Source organism: Rhinichthys klamathensis, unplaced genomic scaffold (assembly GCF_029890125.1).
Source record: "Rhinichthys klamathensis goyatoka isolate OS25496 unplaced genomic scaffold, OSU_Roscu_1.1 h1tg000886l_1, whole genome shotgun sequence".
NCBI classification, from domain to species: domain Eukaryota; kingdom Metazoa; phylum Chordata; class Actinopteri; order Cypriniformes; family Leuciscidae; genus Rhinichthys; species Rhinichthys klamathensis.
In genome coordinates this window covers 83472-103320 of record NW_026607242.1, presented here as the reverse complement: position 1 = coordinate 103320, position 19849 = coordinate 83472, and the positions used below count along the sequence as shown (strand labels likewise).

General features: G+C 46.5%; 1 protein-coding gene across 4 annotated transcripts in view; it reads left to right on the top strand.

Annotated features, from left to right (window-relative positions):
• Positions 1-1842: 1842 nt before the first annotated feature.
• The window catches only part of LOC130078482 (ubiquitin-conjugating enzyme E2 Q2-like), a 29742-nt gene continuing 11735 nt past the window's right edge, over positions 1843-19849 (top strand). For 2 of the 4 annotated variants that reach the window (XM_056243995.1, XM_056243993.1), the window contains exons 1-3: positions 1843-2331; positions 5145-5249; positions 15482-15604. In XM_056243995.1, the coding sequence (XP_056099970.1) occupies positions 2173-2331; positions 5145-5249; positions 15482-15604 (387 nt within the window). In that variant the 5' untranslated portion in view covers positions 1843-2172. The remainder of the gene's footprint in view (positions 2332-5144; positions 5250-15481; positions 15605-19849) is intronic. The other 2 variants (XM_056243996.1, XM_056243994.1) reach the window with 1 other exon arrangement.

Here is a 19849-nt window from a genome sequence, read left to right as displayed (position 1 = left end):
CAAACCCGAACACTGTCTGCTGAACTTGTGCAGAAACATCAAAATAGACATAACCAGCTTTTTAAAATTGTTTTTAAAACTAAACATTTAGACTATTTTAGCACAAATTATGTGCTTATTGGCGATTTTTTTAATAATTATTGACAAAACATTTTTGAAGAAAAGTTTTGGGTGGGCCTGTTGAAAAGTGGGTGGGCCTAGGCCCGTCAGGCCCACCCATAACGCCGTGCCTGACACACACACACACACACACACACACACACACACACACACACTTAAACATTGATGCCAAATATAAGTGATAAAATGCTGCATATTAAGCTACATTATCATAACCAGAAAGTGTGGTATGATTATGGTTAAGGAACACGGAACAGAATTCTCTATATCCCGCAAACACGAGCCTGATCTCTGATCTACAGTCAGTCACAGCACCAGTGTTTTCCATTAACTTATACAGACTGTATATGTAATATATTATAGTTTAATATTTAAAGTGCCCTGCTGAGTGTTTCTGCAGATGAAGCTGGAGATGGTGGATGTCTAGCACCAGCTAGTGGAACATTGTAGACATTACATGAGGGCCATGAAATAAACACACACACACCACACACCTGTCATCTGCCCTCACACCACGGCTCTTACAAACACACACACACACACACACACACACACACACACACACACACACACACACACACACACACACACACACACACACACACACAGATGAGCTCTTCATTCACTCGCTGCCTCTGAATCACAGAAGAAACCCCTTTCTAATCCTCCATGTACAGTTCGGTAACGGTTCGTGTGTTTTGGTAATGCACTCATTTTACTCCAGTTCCATATGGATCTTCCTCAGCAAACTAGTATGCGAAACCAGTAGCTAATAATCTGGCAATTACGTCACGTTTGGGCGGAGCCTACATTATGACGACAGGTTGAGTTCAGACTGGGGGACGTAACTTTATTGCATTTTTTAAGAAAAAATATTTTTCACAAGTAACACAAATAAATACTTACAATACTGCCACAAATTATAGACACTGTGCACATTTTGTTAAATATTTTCTCAGTAGAAATTGAAAGAAGTGCCACAAAATGCTTAGTAGGCCTAACACATTATTTGATGATAAAAATAAATAAATTAAAAGCAATAATTATTATTTATTATAATAGACATAGACATACCAGTATTATTTCATTTTGGTGAACCACCACTTCAAAACAAACAAACAAAATAAAAGTCCGGAGGACTGAAATATTCCCAAATCCCAGGAATGACCCATTTAGCAATGCCAAATATTCTTGATAAAAGAAAATGATTATATAGGCCTAATTAGAAGTTATTATATGACTATCAAACCTCACTGTGTTAATGAACTTGGAACAAAATTTCCTATGAAATTGTTTTTTTCTTTCTATACAACAAACACGTTCCGCTAACGTTCCCATGGTTCCTATTCGGTTTTCTGAGAACCAAATGAGAGGGTGGGCAGAGAGAGAAGAGAGACATTTGTATTATTTTTAAAGTCCCCCTGTGGTGAAAATGAAGCTTTTAATGTTGTTTATGTGTCTATGTGGTGTTTTTAATACGCTTTAAGACAAACCATGTGTAAATTCATAAGTCGACAGCAATGCTGAGTAGTATTTTCTGCTTATGAACGTAGTAGTAGAGCTAACAAACTCAACAAATGCCACTAAAAGTCATTTTACAAATGTTGTGCTTTTGTATTTTTTTGTTGTTGTGTATTTTTAATGTCCAGACAGTAAACCCAAAACAAACAGTTTCAGGTTCTCATTTGTATCCTGTGCGTTCGCTCGCTCGCGGTGCATGCTGGGACTGCGGGTCCTCCACGCGCGCCTCCATCTTTAAACCCCAGAGGAGAAGAAACAGCTTCCGCTCAGTCGTACACACACAAGATCCTGCGTTCACACACACATTTATGACACTTTGAGCTCCAGATCTGCGTTTTAAATCGACGGATTGTACTAGGAAAGACCTGAGGAACTTATTCAGAGCGCGTTCGGTGATTGAACAGCTTTATTTCTGCACTGACATCCTCAAAAACACGGCGGAGTGATCGCAGCTGCGCGTCTCTTCTTCTTCTTTTGTCCGTCTCTCTCTCGGTTTCTCGGCTCCTGATGCCCGGAGATGAGTAGAGGAACATGTCGGTTTCGGGACTGAAGGCCGAGCTGAAGTTTCTGGAGTCCATTTTCGACCCGAATCACGAGCGCTTCAGGATTCTGGACTGGAAGCCGGACGAGTTGAGCTGCCAGTTCAACGTGACCGGAGAGAAGCTGCTCATCATCCACTGCAACATCACGGTAAGACCGACACCGAACACACACACTCGTCATCACAACACACGGTGGGTTCGGGCGCGCGCCGTCGAACCCGCGGCTTCGATAATAACCGAACTCAAGCGCGTTCGCGTCGGTAAACATCAGTGTTCAGCTCCGTGTGTTCATACTAGCTTCACCTCATCTTTATTGTCCTAAAGTTAATCAATCAGGAGTCATTATTGTGAAGTGCGCTCTTCTGAGACCTTTACTGACCCAGTTCTGGTGTCTCGTTTCATGGGTTTTCTTAATTTCCGGATGCCATTTTCTGTGGCGACTCTGACGTCATCAATCCACTCATATGATCATGATCAAATATCATAACACTTAAAAGGCAGCTATTTATTTTCATGGTGAACGACCCAGTTTATTCTGTGAAAACTGACACTATGCATGTGTCAAATATTATTTGGTAAATATTTGGTCTCTGAAAATAATGATGTAAAAAAATAAATCATACTCATTATAGTAGTGAACTGTTAGATGTTATTTAAATATTTTTTTATTTTTAAAAATTATTTTTACTTTATAAATACTGTGAAAACGAATATATTAAATGCGTAAAATATTACGGTATTTGGAAAATATTTGGTCTATTAAAATAATAATGTAACTTTTTAACTCATTATAGTACTTATTTAAATATTTTTTATTATTTATACTGAAAACGAAAATTAGAAATGCATACAATAGCCTATTATTTGGAAAAATATTTGGTCTCTGTTAAAAAAATAATAATGAAACATATTTTCTACTTATTTTAGTACTGTACTGTTAGATGTAATTTATGTCTTTTTTATTTATTTTAATATTTTTATTGTACTATTTATACTGTGAAAACGAATATATTAAATGCGTAAAATATTATTTGGAAAATATTTGGTCTATTAAAAACAATAATGTGAAAATTTTTTGTACTCAGTACTTATTTTATTTTTTTTATACTGAAAAAGAAAATTAAAAATGCATAAAATATTATTTGGAAAAATATTTGGTGTCTGTTATTATAATAATAATAATAATAATAGGTTAACAATAATGAAACGCATTTACTAATTATAGTACTGTCTTTTTTATTTATTTTAATATTTTTATTTTATTATTTATACTGTATCTTAAAATAATTATGTAATTTTTTTTCTAATCATTATAGTACTTATTTAAATATTTGTAATTTATTTTAACATTATCTTTGTGTTTTATTATTTATACTGAAAACAAATATTAGAAATGCATAAAATAATATTTGGAAAGTATTTGGTCTCTAATCTCTATTAAAAATAATGTAACATTTTTCTACTCATAGTACTTATTTAAATATTTTTTTATTTGTTTTAATATTTCATCTTTTATGTTTAATACTGTGAAAATGAATATATTTAATGTTTAAAATATTATTTGGAAAATAATTAGTTTTTCTTAAAATAATAATGTAAGGTTTTCTACTCATTATAGTACTTATTTAATATATCTTTTATTTATTTTATTTATATATTTATTTTATAAAAATAATAATATAACATTTTTTTATGTAAAATATTTTTATTTGACATTTTTTCTACTTATTATAGTAGTATTTGAACCCTTTACTAAATCTTTTTTATTTATTTTAATACTTTTATTTGTATTTATCTGGTGAAAAATGGATATTATAAATGCGTAAAATATTATTTGGAGAATATTAAGTGTTTAATTAACAAATAAGTTTTAATTAACATTATTTATAACTTTTACTCACTATAGTACTATTTATTATTTCTATTTCTCTTGACTTGCGTGTTTTAAACAAAATGTAGTTTCTTCATAGCAACACACTTTAATAACAAACATTATACAATGCTTAAAGATGCAAAGTGTTTGTTTGTGTGTGTTTTTTTTATTATGTGTAGAGCCACTGGAAATAATATATGGGACACATAAGTGTCGACTATAAACGAGATCCGTTAATGTACAAATGAAGACGAGCCTTGAAACTGAGGCTCATATATTTACTTTTATTTCAAAGTGCATGAATTACTAATGGATATTGTCAGCCAAAAAGTGTTTGCATAAAAGTATAACAATAAGGTCCTCTTTGTGAACATAAACTAACATGAACTAACAATGAGCAGTATATTTTTTATAGCATTTATTACTGTTAGTTAATAAAACTGTTCATGTTGTTTCGCAGTGCTAATGCTAATGTTAACATTTACAACTTTTGAGCTTAGAAATGTATTAGTAAATGTTTAGACTGAGATGAATAAATGCTGTGGAAGTATTCTTCATTGTTAGTTCATGTTAACTAATGAAACCTTATTGAGTAGCGCTTATTTTACAGTCCTGTTTCGCACATACTTGACAATTATAGTAATAACTGGGTAATAACAAAGTCCTAGGCTTTTATATATCAGGGTTTATGATGCAGAGGACCGGGGATCCAGCGGGACATCATGTTATGGGTTTAGCTAGTTTTAATTCTATTTTAATTCCAATTCAATTATGAATTAAAGCGCTCGTAAACATACTCTATCACTTGAAATAACCCATTAAAAATAAGTATTATGCAGCCATTTCCCCTTATATAGAGCCTTTTTAGCATAAAGTGTTCTTTAAAATGAGTCGGACTTCTACAGAACCGTTTCTTCTAAGCTTGAATGTCCAGAACTCTTTTACATAAGTTAAGTCATGTAAATAACCCCAGCACTACATCAGGCATTGACCCGATCACGAGAGATCCCACGCTTCCACTGGTTCTGCTCTTCAGATTGACAGGATCAGAGTGCACTCTGGGTAATGTGTGGTGGTGTGTCTTGCAGGAGTCCTACCCCTCGACGTCCCCGATATGGTTTGTGGACTCCGATGACCCGAGTCTGACTCAAGTTCTGGAGCGGCTGGAGGACGTGAGGAAGGGAAACACGCTGGTAAACAATCACAATCTTCTCACTATACTCCTGTCATAAGCCTATTAATAAACCATTGAAGGGGTCCAGCTATGCTCTAGCTCATCTGTGTTTAGTGTGTGATCATGAGAAGCTCCAGTTCTTCTCTATATGAGTGTCAGTGTTTCTGAACTCCTGAAACGCCTCCATTGTAGTCTTGAGTTTCTTCCGGGAACGAACACATCACAATATTCCTCATTATAATAATCCATACGCAGAATAAAGGGGCGGGGCCTGGTTGAGTTAGTTAGTAGTGTGTTAAACTGGCGGTTATGGAAAGGGGCGGGACTTTCCCAAACACACTCGAAGCGCTCGACCAATCACTACACACTGCTCCAGCCGACCAATCAGAGCACAGTGTGCTTTTCAGAAGGAGGGGCTTCATAGAGACAGGAAGTAAACAGGGGTGTGTTTCCCGAAAGCATCGTTAGCCAACTATGGTCGCAAGTTACGTCGTTATCAGCAGTTCAACGAGTCGGTGTGTCCCGAAACCATCGTTACAACGAACACTCGCAAACAGCATCGCAGAGGTGTGTGTGTGAGTGACAGCATCTTAGAGTTGTGTGTGTGAGTGACAGCATCGCAGAGGAGTGTGTGTGAGCGACAGCATCTTAGAGTTGTGTGTGTGAGTGACAGCATCGCAGAGGAGTGTGTGTGAGCGACAGCATCTTAGAGTTGTGTGTGTGAGCGACAGCATCGCAGAGGAGTGTGTGTGAGCGACAGCATCGCAGAGTTGTGTGTGTGAGCGACAGCATCTTAGAGTTGTGTGTGTGAGCGACAGCATCGCAGAGGAGTGTGTGTGAGCGACAGCATCGCAGAGTTGTGTGTGTGAGTGACAGCATCTTAGAGTTGTGTGTGTGAGTGACAGCATCGCAGAGGAGTGTGTGTGAGCGACAGCATCGCAGAGGAGTGTGTGTGAGCGACAGCATCGCAGAGGAGTGTGTGTGAGCGACAGCATCGCAGAGGAGTGTGTGTGAGCGTCAGCATCGCAGAGGAGTGTGTGTGAGCGACAGCATCGCAGAGGAGTGTGTGTGAGCGACAGCATCGCAGAGGAGTGTGTGTGAGCGACAGCATCACAGAGGAGTGTGTGTGAGCGACAGCATCGCAGAGGAGTGTGTGTGAGCGACAGCATCGCAGAGGAGTGTGTGTGAGCGACAGCATCGCAGAGGAGTGTGTGTGAGCGACAGCATCGCAGAGGAGTGTGTGTGAGCGACAGCATCGCAGAGGAGTGTGTGTGAGCGACAGCATCGCAGAGGAGTGTGTGTGAGCGACAGCATCGCAGAGGTGTGTGTGTGAGCGACAGCATCGCAGAGGAGTGTGTGTGAGCGACAGCATCGCAGAGGAGTGTGTGTGAGCGTCAGCATCGCAGAGGAGTGTGTGTGAGCGACAGCATCGCAGAGGAGTGTGTGTGAGCGACAGCATCGCAGAGGAGTGTGTGTGAGCGACAGCATCGCAGAGGAGTGTGTGTGAGCGACAGCATCGCAGAGGAGTGTGTGTGAGCGACAGCATCTTAGAGTTGTGTGTGTGAGCGACAGCATCGCAGAGGAGTGTGTGTGAGCGACAGCATCGCAGAGTTGTGTGTGTGAGCGACAGCATCTTAGAGTTGTGTGTGTGAGCGACAGCATCTTAGAGTTGTGTGTGTGAGCGACAGCATCGCAGAGGAGTGTGTGTGAGCGACAGCATCGCAGAGTTGTGTGTGTGAGCGACAGCATCTTAGAGTTGTGTGTGTGAGTGACAGCATCTTAGAGTTGTGTGTGTGAGTGACAGCATCGCAGCGGAGTGTGTGTGAGCGACAGCATCGCAGAGGAGTGTGTGTGAGCGACAGCATCGCAGAGGTGTGTGTGTGAGCGACAGCATCGCAGAGGTGTGTGTGTGAGCGACAGCATCGCAGAGGAGTGTGTGTGAGCGACAGCATCGCAGAGGAGTGTGTGTGAGCGACAGCATCGCAGAGGAGTGTGTGTGAGCGACAGCATCGCAGAGGAGTGTGTGTGAGCGACAGCATCGCAGAGGAGTGTGTGTGAGCGACAGCATCGCAGAGGAGTGTGTGTGAGCGACAGCATCGCAGAGGAGTGTGTGTGAGCGACAGCATCGCAGAGGAGTGTGTGTGAGCGACAGCATCGCAGAGGAGTGTGTGTGAGCGACAGCATCGCAGAGGAGTGTGTGTGAGCGACAGCATCGCAGAGGAGTGTGTGTGAGCGACAGCATCGCAGAGGTGTGTGTGTGAGCGACAGCATCGCAGAGGTGTGTGTGTGAGCGACAGCATCGCAGAGGTGTGTGTGTGAGCGACAGCATCGCAGAGGAGTGTGTGTGAGCGACAGCATCGCAGAGGAGTGTGTGTGAGCGACAGCATCGCAGAGGTGTGTGTGTGAGCGACAGCATCGCAGAGGTGTGTGTGTGAGCGACAGCATCGCAGAGGTGTGTGTGTGAGCGACAGCATCGCAGAGGAGTGTGTGTGAGCGACAGCATCGCAGAGGAGTGTGTGTGAGCGACAGCATCGCAGAGGTGTGTGTGTGAGCGACAGCATCGCAGAGGTGTGTGTGTGAGCGACAGCATCGCAGAGGTGTGTGTGTGAGCGACAGCATCGCAGAGGTGTGTGTGTGAGCGACAGCATCGCAGAGGTGTGTGTGTGAGCGACAGCATCGCAGAGGAGTGTGTGTGAGCGACAGCATCGCAGAGGTGTGTGTGTGAGCGACAGCATCGCAGAGGTGTGTGTGTGAGCGACAGCATCGCAGAGGTGTGTGTGTGAGCGACAGCATCGCAGAGGAGTGTGTGTGAGCGACAGCATCGCAGAGGAGTGTGTGTGAGCGACAGCATCGCAGAGGTGTGTGTGTGAGCGACAGCATCGCAGAGGAGTGTGTGTGAGCGACAGCATCGCAGAGGAGTGTGTGTGAGCGACAGCATCGCAGAGGAGTGTGTGTGAGCGACAGCATCGCAGAGGAGTGTGTGTGAGCGACAGCATCGCAGCGGAGTGTGTGTGAGCGACAGCATCGCAGAGGAGTGTGTGTGAGCGACAGCATCGCAGAGGTGTGTGTGTGAGCGTCAGCATCGCAGAGGTGTGTGTGTGAGCGACAGCATCGCAGAGGAGTGTGTGTGAGCGACAGCATCGCAGAGGTGTGAGCGACAGCATCGCAGAGGAGTGTGTGTGAGCGACAGCATCGCAGAGGTGTGTGTGTGAGCGACAGCATCGCAGAGGAGTGTGTGTGAGCGACAGCATCGCAGAGGAGTGTGTGTGAGCGACAGCATCGCAGAGTTGTGTGTGTGAGCGACAGCATCGCAGAGGAGTGTGTGTGAGCGACAGCATCGCAGAGGAGTGTGTGTGAGCGACAGCATCGCAGAGGAGTGTGTGTGAGCGACAGCATCGCAGAGGAGTGTGTGTGAGCGACAGCATCGCAGAGGTGTGTGTGTGAGCGACAGCATCGCAGAGGTGTGTGTGTGAGCGACAGCATCGCAGAGGTGTGTGTGTGAGCGACAGCATCGCAGAGGTGTGTGTGTGAGCGACAGCATCGCAGAGGAGTGTGTGTGAGCGACAGCATCGCAGAGGAGTGTGTGTGAGCGACAGCATCGCAGAGGAGTGTGTGTGAGCGACAGCATCGCAGAGGAGTGTGTGTGAGCGACAGCATCGCAGAGGAGTGTGTGTGAGCGACAGCATCGCAGAGGAGTGTGTGTGAGCGACAGCATCGCAGAGGAGTGTGTGTGAGCGACAGCATCGCAGAGGAGTGTGTGTGAGCGACAGCATCGCAGAGGAGTGTGTGTGAGCGACAGCATCGCAGAGGAGTGTGTGTGAGCGACAGCATCGCAGAGGAGTGTGTGTGAGCGACAGCATCGCAGAGGAGTGTGTGTGAGCGACAGCATCGCAGAGGAGTGTGTGTGAGCGACAGCATCGCAGAGGAGTGTGTGTGAGCGACAGCATCGCAGAGGAGTGTGTGTGAGCGACAGCATCGCAGAGGAGTGTGTGTGAGCGACAGCATCGCAGCGGAGTGTGTGTGAGCGACAGCATCGCAGAGGAGTGTGTGTGAGCGACAGCATCGCAGAGGAGTGTGTGTGAGCGACAGCATCGCAGAGGTGTGTGTGTGAGCGTCAGCATCGCAGAGGTGTGTGTGTGAGCGACAGCATCGCAGAGGTGTGTGTGTGAGCGACAGCATCGCAGAGGAGTGTGTGTGAGCGACAGCATCGCAGAGGAGTGTGTGTGAGCGACAGCATCGCAGAGGAGTGTGTGTGAGCGACAGCATCGCAGAGGAGTGTGTGTGAGCGACAGCATCGCAGAGGTGTGAGCGACAGCATCGCAGAGGAGTGTGTGTGAGCGACAGCATCGCAGAGGTGTGTGTGTGAGCGACAGCATCGCAGAGGAGTGTGTGTGAGCGACAGCATCGCAGAGGAGTGTGTGTGAGCGACAGCATCGCAGAGGAGTGTGTGTGAGCGACAGCATCGCAGAGGAGTGTGTGTGAGCGACAGCATCGCAGAGTTGTGTGTGTGAGCGACAGCATCGCAGAGGAGTGTGTGTGAGCGACAGCATCGCAGAGGAGTGTGTGTGAGCGACAGCATCGCAGAGGAGTGTGTGTGAGCGACAGCATCGCAGAGGTGTGTGTGTGAGCGACAGCATCGCAGAGGTGTGTGTGTGAGCGACAGCATCGCAGAGGTGTGTGTGTGAGCGACAGCATCGCAGAGGTGTGTGTGTGAGCGACAGCATCGCAGAGGTGTGTGTGTGAGCGACAGCATCGCAGAGGAGTGTGTGTGAGCGACAGCATCGCAGAGGTGTGTGTGTGAGCGACAGCATCGCAGAGGTGTGTGTGTGAGCGACAGCATCGCAGAGGAGTGTGTGTGAGCGACAGCATCGCAGAGGAGTGTGTGTGAGCGACAGCATCGCAGAGGTGTGTGTGTGAGCGACAGCATCGCAGAGGAGTGTGTGTGAGCGACAGCATCGCAGAGGAGTGTGTGAGCGACAGCATCGCAGAGGAGTGTGTGTGAGCGACAGCATCGCAGAGGAGTGTGTGTGAGCGACAGCATCGCAGAGGAGTGTGTGAGCGACAGCATCGCAGAGGTGTGTGTGTGAGCGACAGCATCGCAGAGGTGTGTGTGTGAGCGACAGCATCGCAGAGGAGTGTGTGTGAGCGACAGCATCGCAGAGGAGTGTGTGTGAGCGACAGCATCGCAGAGGTGTGTGTGTGAGCGACAGCATCGCAGAGGTGTGTTTGTGAGCGTCAGCATCGCAGAGGTGTGTGTGTGAGCGACAGCATCGCAGAGGTGTGTGTGTGAGCGACAGCATCGCAGAGGAGTGTGTGTGAGCGACAGCATCGCAGAGGAGTGTGTGTGAGCGACAGCATCGCAGAGGTGTGTGTGTGAGCGACAGCATCGCAGAGGAGTGTGTGTGAGCGACAGCATCGCAGAGGAGTGTGTGTGAGCGACAGCATCGCAGAGTTGTGTGTGTGAGCGACAGCATCGCAGAGGAGTGTGTGTGAGCGACAGCATCGCAGAGGAGTGTGTGTGAGCGACAGCATCGCAGAGGAGTGTGTGTGAGCGACAGCATCGCAGAGGAGTGTGTGTGAGCGACAGCATCGCAGAGGAGTGTGTGTGAGCGACAGCATCGCAGAGTTGTGTGTGTGAGCGACAGCATCGCAGAGGAGTGTGTGTGAGCGACAGCATCGCAGAGGAGTGTGTGTGAGCGACAGCATCGCAGAGGAGTGTGTGTGAGCGACAGCATCGCAGAGGTGTGTGTGTGAGCGACAGCATCGCAGAGGAGTGTGTGTGAGCGTCAGCATCGCAGAGGAGTGTGTGTGAGCGACAGCATCGCAGAGGAGTGTGTGTGAGCGACAGCATCGCAGAGGTGTGTGTGTGAGCGACAGCATCGCAGAGGAGTGTGTGTGAGCGACAGCATCGCAGAGGAGTGTGTGTGAGCGACAGCATCGCAGAGGAGTGTGTGTGAGCGACAGCATCGCAGAGGCGTGTGTGTGAGCGACAGCATCGCAGAGGAGTGTGTGTGAGCGACAGCATCGCAGAGGTGTGTGTGTGAGCGACAGCATCGCAGAGGAGTGTGTGTGAGCGTCAGCATCGCAGAGGTGTGTGTGTGAGCGACAGCATCGCAGAGGAGTGTGTGTGAGCGACAGCATCGCAGAGGAGTGTGTGTGAGCGACAGCATCGCAGAGGAGTGTGTGTGAGCGTCAGCATCGCAGAGGTGTGTGTGTGAGCGACAGCATCGCAGAGGAGTGTGTGTGAGCGACAGCATCGCAGAGGAGTGTGTGTGAGCGACAGCATCGCAGAGGTGTGTGTGTGAGCGTCAGCATCGCAGAGGTGTGTGTGTGAGCGACAGCATCGCAGAGGTGTGTGTGTGAGCGACAGCATCGCAGAGGAGTGTGTGTGAGCGACAGCATCGCAGAGGAGTGTGTGTGAGCGACAGCATCGCAGAGGTGTGTGTGTGAGCGACAGCATCGCAGAGGAGTGTGTGTGAGCGACAGCATCGCAGAGTTGTGTGTGTGAGCGACAGCATCGCAGAGGAGTGTGTGTGAGCGTCAGCATCGCAGAGGTGTGTGTGTGAGCGACAGCATCGCAGAGGAGTGTGTGTGAGCGACAGCATCGCAGAGGAGTGTGTGTGAGCGACAGCATCGCAGAGGTGTGTGTGTGAGCGACAGCATCGCAGAGGTGTGTGTGTGAGCGACAGCATCGCAGAGGTGTGTGTGTGAGCGACAGCATCGCAGAGGTGTGTGTGTGAGCGACAGCATCGCAGAGGTGTGTGTGTGAGCGACAGCATCGCAGAGGAGTGTGTGTGAGCGTCAGCATCGCAGAGGAGTGTGTGTGAGCGACAGCATCGCAGAGGAGTGTGTGTGAGCGACAGCATCGCAGAGGAGTGTGTGTGAGCGACAGCATCGCAGAGGTGTGTGTGTGAGCGACAGCATCGCAGAGGTGTGTGTGTGAGCGACAGCATCGCAGAGGTGTGTGTGTGAGCGACAGCATAGCAGAGGTGTGTGTGAGCGACAGCATCGCAGAGGTGTGTGTGTGAGCGACAGCATCGCAGAGGAGTGTGTGTGAGCGACAGCATCGCAGAGGTGTGTGTGTGAGCGACAGCATCGCAGAGGTGTGTGTGTGAGCGACAGCATCGCAGAGGTGTGTGTGTGAGCGACAGCATCGCAGAGGTGTGTGTGTGAGCGACAGCATCGCAGAGGAGTGTGTGTGAGCGACAGCATCGCAGAGGAGTGTGTGTGAGCGACAGCATCGCAGAGGTGTGTGTGTGAGCGACAGCATCGCAGAGGAGTGTGTGTGAGCGACAGCATCGCAGAGGTGTGTGTGTGAGCGACAGCATCGCAGAGGTGTGTGTGTGAGCGACAGCATCGCAGAGGTGTGTGTGTGAGCGACAGCATCGCAGAGGTGTGTGTGTGAGCGACAGCATCGCAGAGGTGTGTGTGTGAGCGACAGCATCGCAGAGGAGTGTGTGTGAGCGACAGCATCGCAGAGGAGTGTGTGTGAGCGACAGCATCGCAGAGGAGTGTGTGTGAGCGACAGCATCGCAGAGGAGTGTGTGTGAGCGACAGCATCGCAGAGGTGTGTGTGTGAGCGACAGCATCGCAGAGGTGTGTGTGTGAGCGACAGCATCGCAGAGGTGTGTGTGTGAGCGACAGCATCGCAGAGGTGTGTGTGAGCGACAGCATCGCAGAGGTGTGTGTGTGAGCGACAGCATCGCAGAGGTGTGTGTGTGAGCGTCAGCATCGCAGAGGAGTGTGTGTGAGCGACAGCATCGCAGAGGTGTGTGTGTGAGCGACAGCATCGCAGAGGTGTGTGTGTGAGCGACAGCATCGCAGAGGAGTGTGTGTGAGCGACAGCATCGCAGAGGTGTGTGTGTGAGCGACAGCATCGCAGAGGTGTGTGTGTGAGCGACAGCATCGCAGAGGTGTGTGTGTGAGCGACAGCATCGCAGAGGTGTGTGTGTGAGCGACAGCATCGCAGAGGAGTGTGTGTGAGCGACAGATCTCGACCTGTGGTTAGAAGCAGAGTCTCTAGTTTGCATGACATGTGGACTCAATAAATCCTGATCTTGAGCAAAATAAGCAAACTGACATTCAGTGCAACCTGTGTCTTTAATTCAGAACACATACAAATGTCATTTACGACTTTAGTTTGTCAAGAGATCCTGTAATTTATAGCAAAATATCTTCATGGAACATGATATTTTCTTAATATCCTAATGATTTTTGGCATAAAAGAAAAATCAATAGTTTTGACCCATACAATGTATTGTTGGCTATTGCCCCATATAAACCGGTGCGCCTCGTGACCGGTTTAGTGATCCAGGGTCACATATAGGAAAATAATCAACATCCAAGCAGGAAAACCTGCTCTAGTCGAGCCCAAGACTGTACACAACATCCTCTTTAAGTCATATTTAATTTCTCATGTCAAGTGACTGTAAATGAAGGTAATTAGTAATAAACTCAATCTTAAAGCTGGTTTTGAGCGGAGCAGGTGTTGTAATCACGATGCTTTGAACAGCAGTAAATAGTAATTACCAGCCGAGCTACACTGTAATCGAGTCGACCTTACACAACAAACTAAACCGTGTAATATGAGTGAGCTCACGGACGATCTCTGAGTCTCTGAGCCGTGCTTTTTATAAACTATTTGTTGTCTGTAATGGATTAACTGGGACACCAGCACGCTTTTAGACGGACTGCATGCCTGATTAAAACGGGAAGGTGGACCTTCGTCAAATCTTCCACATTTAAACTCGTTCTACTTAAAGGATTAGTTCATGCTAACCTGGAAAGTCTGTCGCCGTGTTCTGTCATTCCAAACCGGTATGACTTTTGTTCTTCAACACAAAAGAGGGCGTTTGGCAGAATGTTGACGCAGCTGTTTTCCACACAACACCAAGTCTTCTGAAAGCTTACGATGCTTTGTGCCGATTGAATGTTCATTCACTCCAAATCTTGTTCATGTTTGTGTGTTTGTCATCAGCATTAACAGGTTTGATGTCAGTAATGGCAGATGCATTTGTTGTTTCATGAGCGATTATTGTCACATGGCAATGGGTGGATGTTTGTATGTAAAAGAGCCTCATCTTCATTCTGCTGAACTTCTACTTTTGTGTTACACAGAAGAAAAACAACTTCATACGGGTATGGAACGACGTGGGTTTAATAAATCAGGACAGAATATACATTTTTGTATAAAGGAATCCTTTAAAGTGAAGAAGGCTCTGTCCAGCAAACACATGTTCATTTCTTGACGACAATGTAATGATTCTTTTCATTCACATGACAGAAGTTTAACTTCAATATGATTTTTGTGGAAACCGTGATACATTTTAATTTTCAGGATTCTTTGATGAATAAAAGTTTGAAATGGAAATCCTTTGTAACATTATAAATGTTTCTACTGTCACTTTTGACTAATTTAATGTGTCCTTGCTGAATAAAGTATTGATTTCTTTTTAAAACACATCTCGCTGACCCCAAGCGTTTGAACAGTAGTGTGTGTATATTAAAGTTTCGAGGTTGATTCGGCTCCTCGACTGCTCTCTTCCTTCTCATAAAGCCTGATTTATTTTCAGTCAGGTTTTCATTACATGCAAGTGAAATTCTATCTGCTTGTATTGTAGAGTTGAGATCACTGACAGGATTGGCCTTTTCCCTCTGAAGGAAACGGATCTTGTGCACAAATTACCCATAAAGTCCTGTTCTAACTTGACTAATCTCTATCTGCATGTTATTAACCGTTCATAACAGTGGTTGGGGTCAGTGTCAGAAATGATCTTTTCCATTAAAGGATTAGTTCACTTCAGGATTAATATTTCCTGATAATTTAAAAGGTTTTTGAGGAAAACAGGATGTTTCTCCATATAGTGATATAGTCTAGATAAGACTCTTATTCCTCGGCTGGATCGTGTCGAGACTTTGAAGCTGCACTGAAACTCACATCTGGACCTTCAACCCGTTGGACCCCATTGAAGTCACTATATGGAGAAAATCCTGGAGTGTGTTCCTCAAAAACCTTCATTTCTTTTTTGACTGAAGAAAAAAGGACATAAATATCTTGGATGAGTAAATTATGAGGACATTTTAATTCTGAGGTGAACTAATCCTTCAAGTGTTTAATATGTGGGAGTTGATAATGAGGGTATATTTTGCTCCCACATTTTGTTCTCTTTGCTCTCCTGTTTTCGACTTCAGGGACATGTTGGTCAGTTTCGGTGTGATTTGTGAGCTTGCTTGTGTGTGTTTGTGTTTCAGCTCTTGCAGCAGCTGAAGAGGCTGATCTGTGATCTGTGTCGCCTCTATAATCTTCCCCAACACCCTGATGTGGAGATGCTGGACCAGCCGCTCCCTGCAGCGCCCCTGAACCCGGACCGCAAGGTGAACCTCTTTAGGGGCTTTCGCACCGGGTAGTTATAGGACCTCAGTTATAGGGGCTCAGTTATAGGACCTCGGTTATAGGGACTCAGTTCTAGGACCTCAGTTCTAGGACCTCGATTATAGGACCTCGGTTATAGGGACTCCGTTATAGAACCTCGGTTATAGGGGCTCAGTTCTAGGACCTCAGTTCTAGGACCTCGATTATAGGGACTCAGTTATAGGACCTCAGTTCTAGGACCTCGATTATAGGACCTCGGTTATAGGGACTCTGTTATAGGGACTCAGTTCTAGGACCTCAGTTCTAGGACCTCGATTATAGGACCTCGGTTATAGGGACTCCGTTATAGGGACTCAGTTCTAGGACCTCAGTTCTAGGACCTCGATTATAGGACCTCGGTTATAGGGACTCCGTTATAGGACCTCGATTATAGGACCTCGGTTACAGGGGCTCAGTTCTAGGACCTCAGTTCTAGGACCTCGGTTATAGGGGCTCAGTTATAGGGACTCAGTTATAGGACCTCGATTATAGGACCTCGGTTACAGGGGCTCAGTTCTAGGTCCTCAGTTATAGGACCTCGGTTATAGGGGCTCAGTTATAGAAACTCAGTTATAGGACCTCGGTTACAGGGGCTCAGTTCTAGGTCCTCAGTTATAGGACCTCGGTTATAGGGACTCAGTTATAGGACCTCGATTATAGGACCTCGGTTACAGGGGCTCAGTTCTAGGACCTCAGTTCTAGGACCTCGGTTATAGGGGCTCAGTTATAGGGACTCAGTTATAGGACCTCGATTATAGGACCTCGGTTACAGGGGCTCAGTTCTAGGTCCTCAGTTATAGGACCTCGGTTATAGGGGCTCAGTTATAGGGACTCAGTTATAGGACCTCGATTATAGGACCTCGGTTATAGGGGCTCAGTTCTAGGACCTCAATTATAGGACCTCGGTTATAGGGACTCCGTTATAGGGACTCAGTTCTAGGACCTCAGTTCTAGGACCTCGGTTATAGGGACTCCGTTATAGGGACTCAGTTATAGGACCTCAGTTCTAGGACCTCGATTATAGGACCTCGGTTATAGGGACTCCGTTATAGGACCTCGGTTCTAGGACCTCAGTTCTAGGACCTCAGTTCTAGGACCTCGGTTATAGGGGCTCAGTTATAGGGACTCAGTTATAGGACCTCGGTTACAGGGGCTCAGTTCTAGGACCTCAGTTCTAGGACCTCGGTTATAGGGGCTCAGTTATAGGGACTCAGTTATAGGACCTCGGTTATAGGGGCTCAGTTCTAGGACCTCGATTATAGGACCTCGGTTATAGGGACTCCGTTATAGGGACTCAGTTCTAGGACCTCAGTTCTAGGACCTCGATTATAGGACCTCGGTTATAGGGACTCCGTTATAGGGACTCCGTTATAGGGACTCCGTTATAGGGACTCAGTTATAGGACCTCGATTATAGGACCTCGGTTATAGGGGCTCAGTTCTAGGACCTCGGTTATAGGGGCTCAGTTATAGGGACTCAGTTATAGGACCTCGATTATAGGACCTCGATTATAGGACCTCGATTATAGGACCTCGGTTACAGGGGCTCAGTTCTAGGACCTCAGTTCTAGGTCCTCAGTTATAGGACCTCGGTTATAGGGGCTCAGTTATAGGGACTCAGTTATAGGACCTCGATTATAGGACCTCGGTTACAGGGGCTCAGTTCTAGGTCCTCAGTTATAGGACCTCGGTTATAGGGGCTCAGTTATAGAAACTCAGTTATAGGACCTCGGTTACAGGGGCTCAGTTCTAGGTCCTCAGTTATAGGACCTCGGTTATAGGGACTCAGTTATAGGACCTCGATTATAGGACCTCGGTTACAGGGGCTCAGTTCTAGGACCTCAGTTCTAGGACCTCGGTTATAGGGGCTCAGTTATAGGGACTCAGTTATAGGACCTCGATTATAGGACCTCGGTTACAGGGGCTCAGTTCTAGGTCCTCAGTTATAGGACCTCGGTTATAGGGGCTCAGTTATAGGGACTCAGTTATAGGACCTCGATTATAGGACCTCGGTTATAGGGGCTCAGTTCTAGGACCTCAATTATAGGACCTCGGTTATAGGGACTCCGTTATAGGGACTCAGTTCTAGGACCTCAGTTCTAGGACCTCGATTATAGGACCTCGGTTATAGGGACTCCGTTATAGGGACTCAGTTATAGGACCTCAGTTCTAGGACCTCGATTATAGGACCTCGGTTATAGGGACTCCGTTATAGGACCTCGGTTCTAGGACCTCAGTTCTAGGACCTCAGTTCTAGGACCTCGGTTATAGGGGCTCAGTTATAGGGACTCAGTTATAGGACCTCGGTTACAGGGGCTCAGTTCTAGGACCTCAGTTCTAGGACCTCGGTTATAGGGGCTCAGTTATAGGGACTCAGTTATAGGACCTCGGTTATAGGGGCTCAGTTCTAGGACCTCGATTATAGGACCTCGGTTATAGGGACTCCGTTATAGGGACTCAGTTCTAGGACCTCAGTTCTAGGACCTCGATTATAGGACCTCGGTTATAGGGACTCCGTTATAGGGACTCCGTTATAGGGACTCAGTTATAGGACCTCAGTTCTAGGACCTCGATTATAGGACCTCGGTTATAGGGGCTCAGTTCTAGGACCTCGGTTATAGGGGCTCAGTTATAGGGACTCAGTTATAGGACCTCGATTATAGGACCTCGATTATAGGACCTCGATTATAGGACCTCGGTTACAGGGGCTCAGTTCTAGGACCTCAGTTCTAGGAACTCGATTATAGGACCTCGGTTTTAGGGGGCTCAGTTCTAGGACCTCAGTTCTAGGACCTCGATTATAGGACCTCGGTTATAGGGGCTCAGTTATAGGGACTCCGTTATAGGTAGGGATGCACGATGATATCGGGACAACATCGGTATCGGCCGAAAAAAGCTTAAAATGACCAGCATCGGCCAATATGAATATTTCTGCCGATGAGCCTTGCCGATAGGGTGGCGTGTTTCCTATGCGCACGTGACAACCGCGAACGAAGCATGAGCGCCAGCAACTTAAACTTCCAACTAGGGGTGTGCGTCTCACGCGGTTTTTGATCGTGGACGATTAAAATGTCTCCACGATCTGCTTTTGAAGAAAAATCATAGTATCGTGCATTCTATCAGTTCAATTCTGGCGCCTTCATCTCAACATACTGTACAACGCGACGTACATTCACATAACATCACATCACATGTAAACGCAGAGGTAGAGTTACACTCACGGGACACCGCAATTCACAAAAGTTCATTATTTGCATGTGCGTCAAAGTCTTGCTAGGTAAACATGTCATTCACGTGCTGATGCGCTGTTCTAACATGCGCTTTTCTGAGCGCGGACACGCGACGCTCACAGGAACTAAAAGCCGTCACAGCGCCTGCATACTGGACTAATCTTTCGAGTCTTATTGGCTGATACTGTCAAATACACACAAGGTTTACATAAACAAAGTTGGTTATGTCTAAAGTGAAAGCAAACAGAGAAAATCTGCTTGTCAAATGCGTGTATATTAGACGCGTCGCGTGCAGTTCTTAAAGAGACAGTAATACCGGTAATATGCTGCCGCTTGTCCTTAAATAGATAATGCACCCAGAAATAAAAATTCTGTCATTGTTTACTCACTCTAATTTGTTCCAAACCTGTATTCATTTATTTCTTGTGCTTAAATACACTATGGAAGTCACTGATGTTGAAGTACAGCAACTGTTTGGTTAGCCACATTCTTCCAAATAACTTTTATTTTCAACAGAAGAAAGAAACTTGAGAGAGTAAATGATGACAATTAAAATTTTTGGGAGAACTATCCCGTTAATGTTAATAAAACAACAAAACACAGAGGAAATCACTCACTGCTCTTGACTGAGAACTTTAATAGAAAGTTTAATAAGCTTTTTTTGCACTTAAAAAATATATAAATATATCGGTATCGGCATCGGGCAAAATTAGTTTGAAAATATCGGCATATCGAATATCGGCCAAAATCCTATATCGTGCATCCCTAGTTATAGGGGCTCAGTTATAGGGACTTCGTTATAGGGGCTCAGTCATAGGGGCTCAGTTATAGGGGCTCAGTTATAGGGGCTCAGTTATAGGGACTTAGTTATAGGGACTCCGTTATAGGGGCTCAGTTATAGGGACTTCGTTATAGGGGCTCAGTAAAGTTATAGGGACTCCGTTATAGGGGCTCAGTAAAGTTATAGGGACTCTGTTAT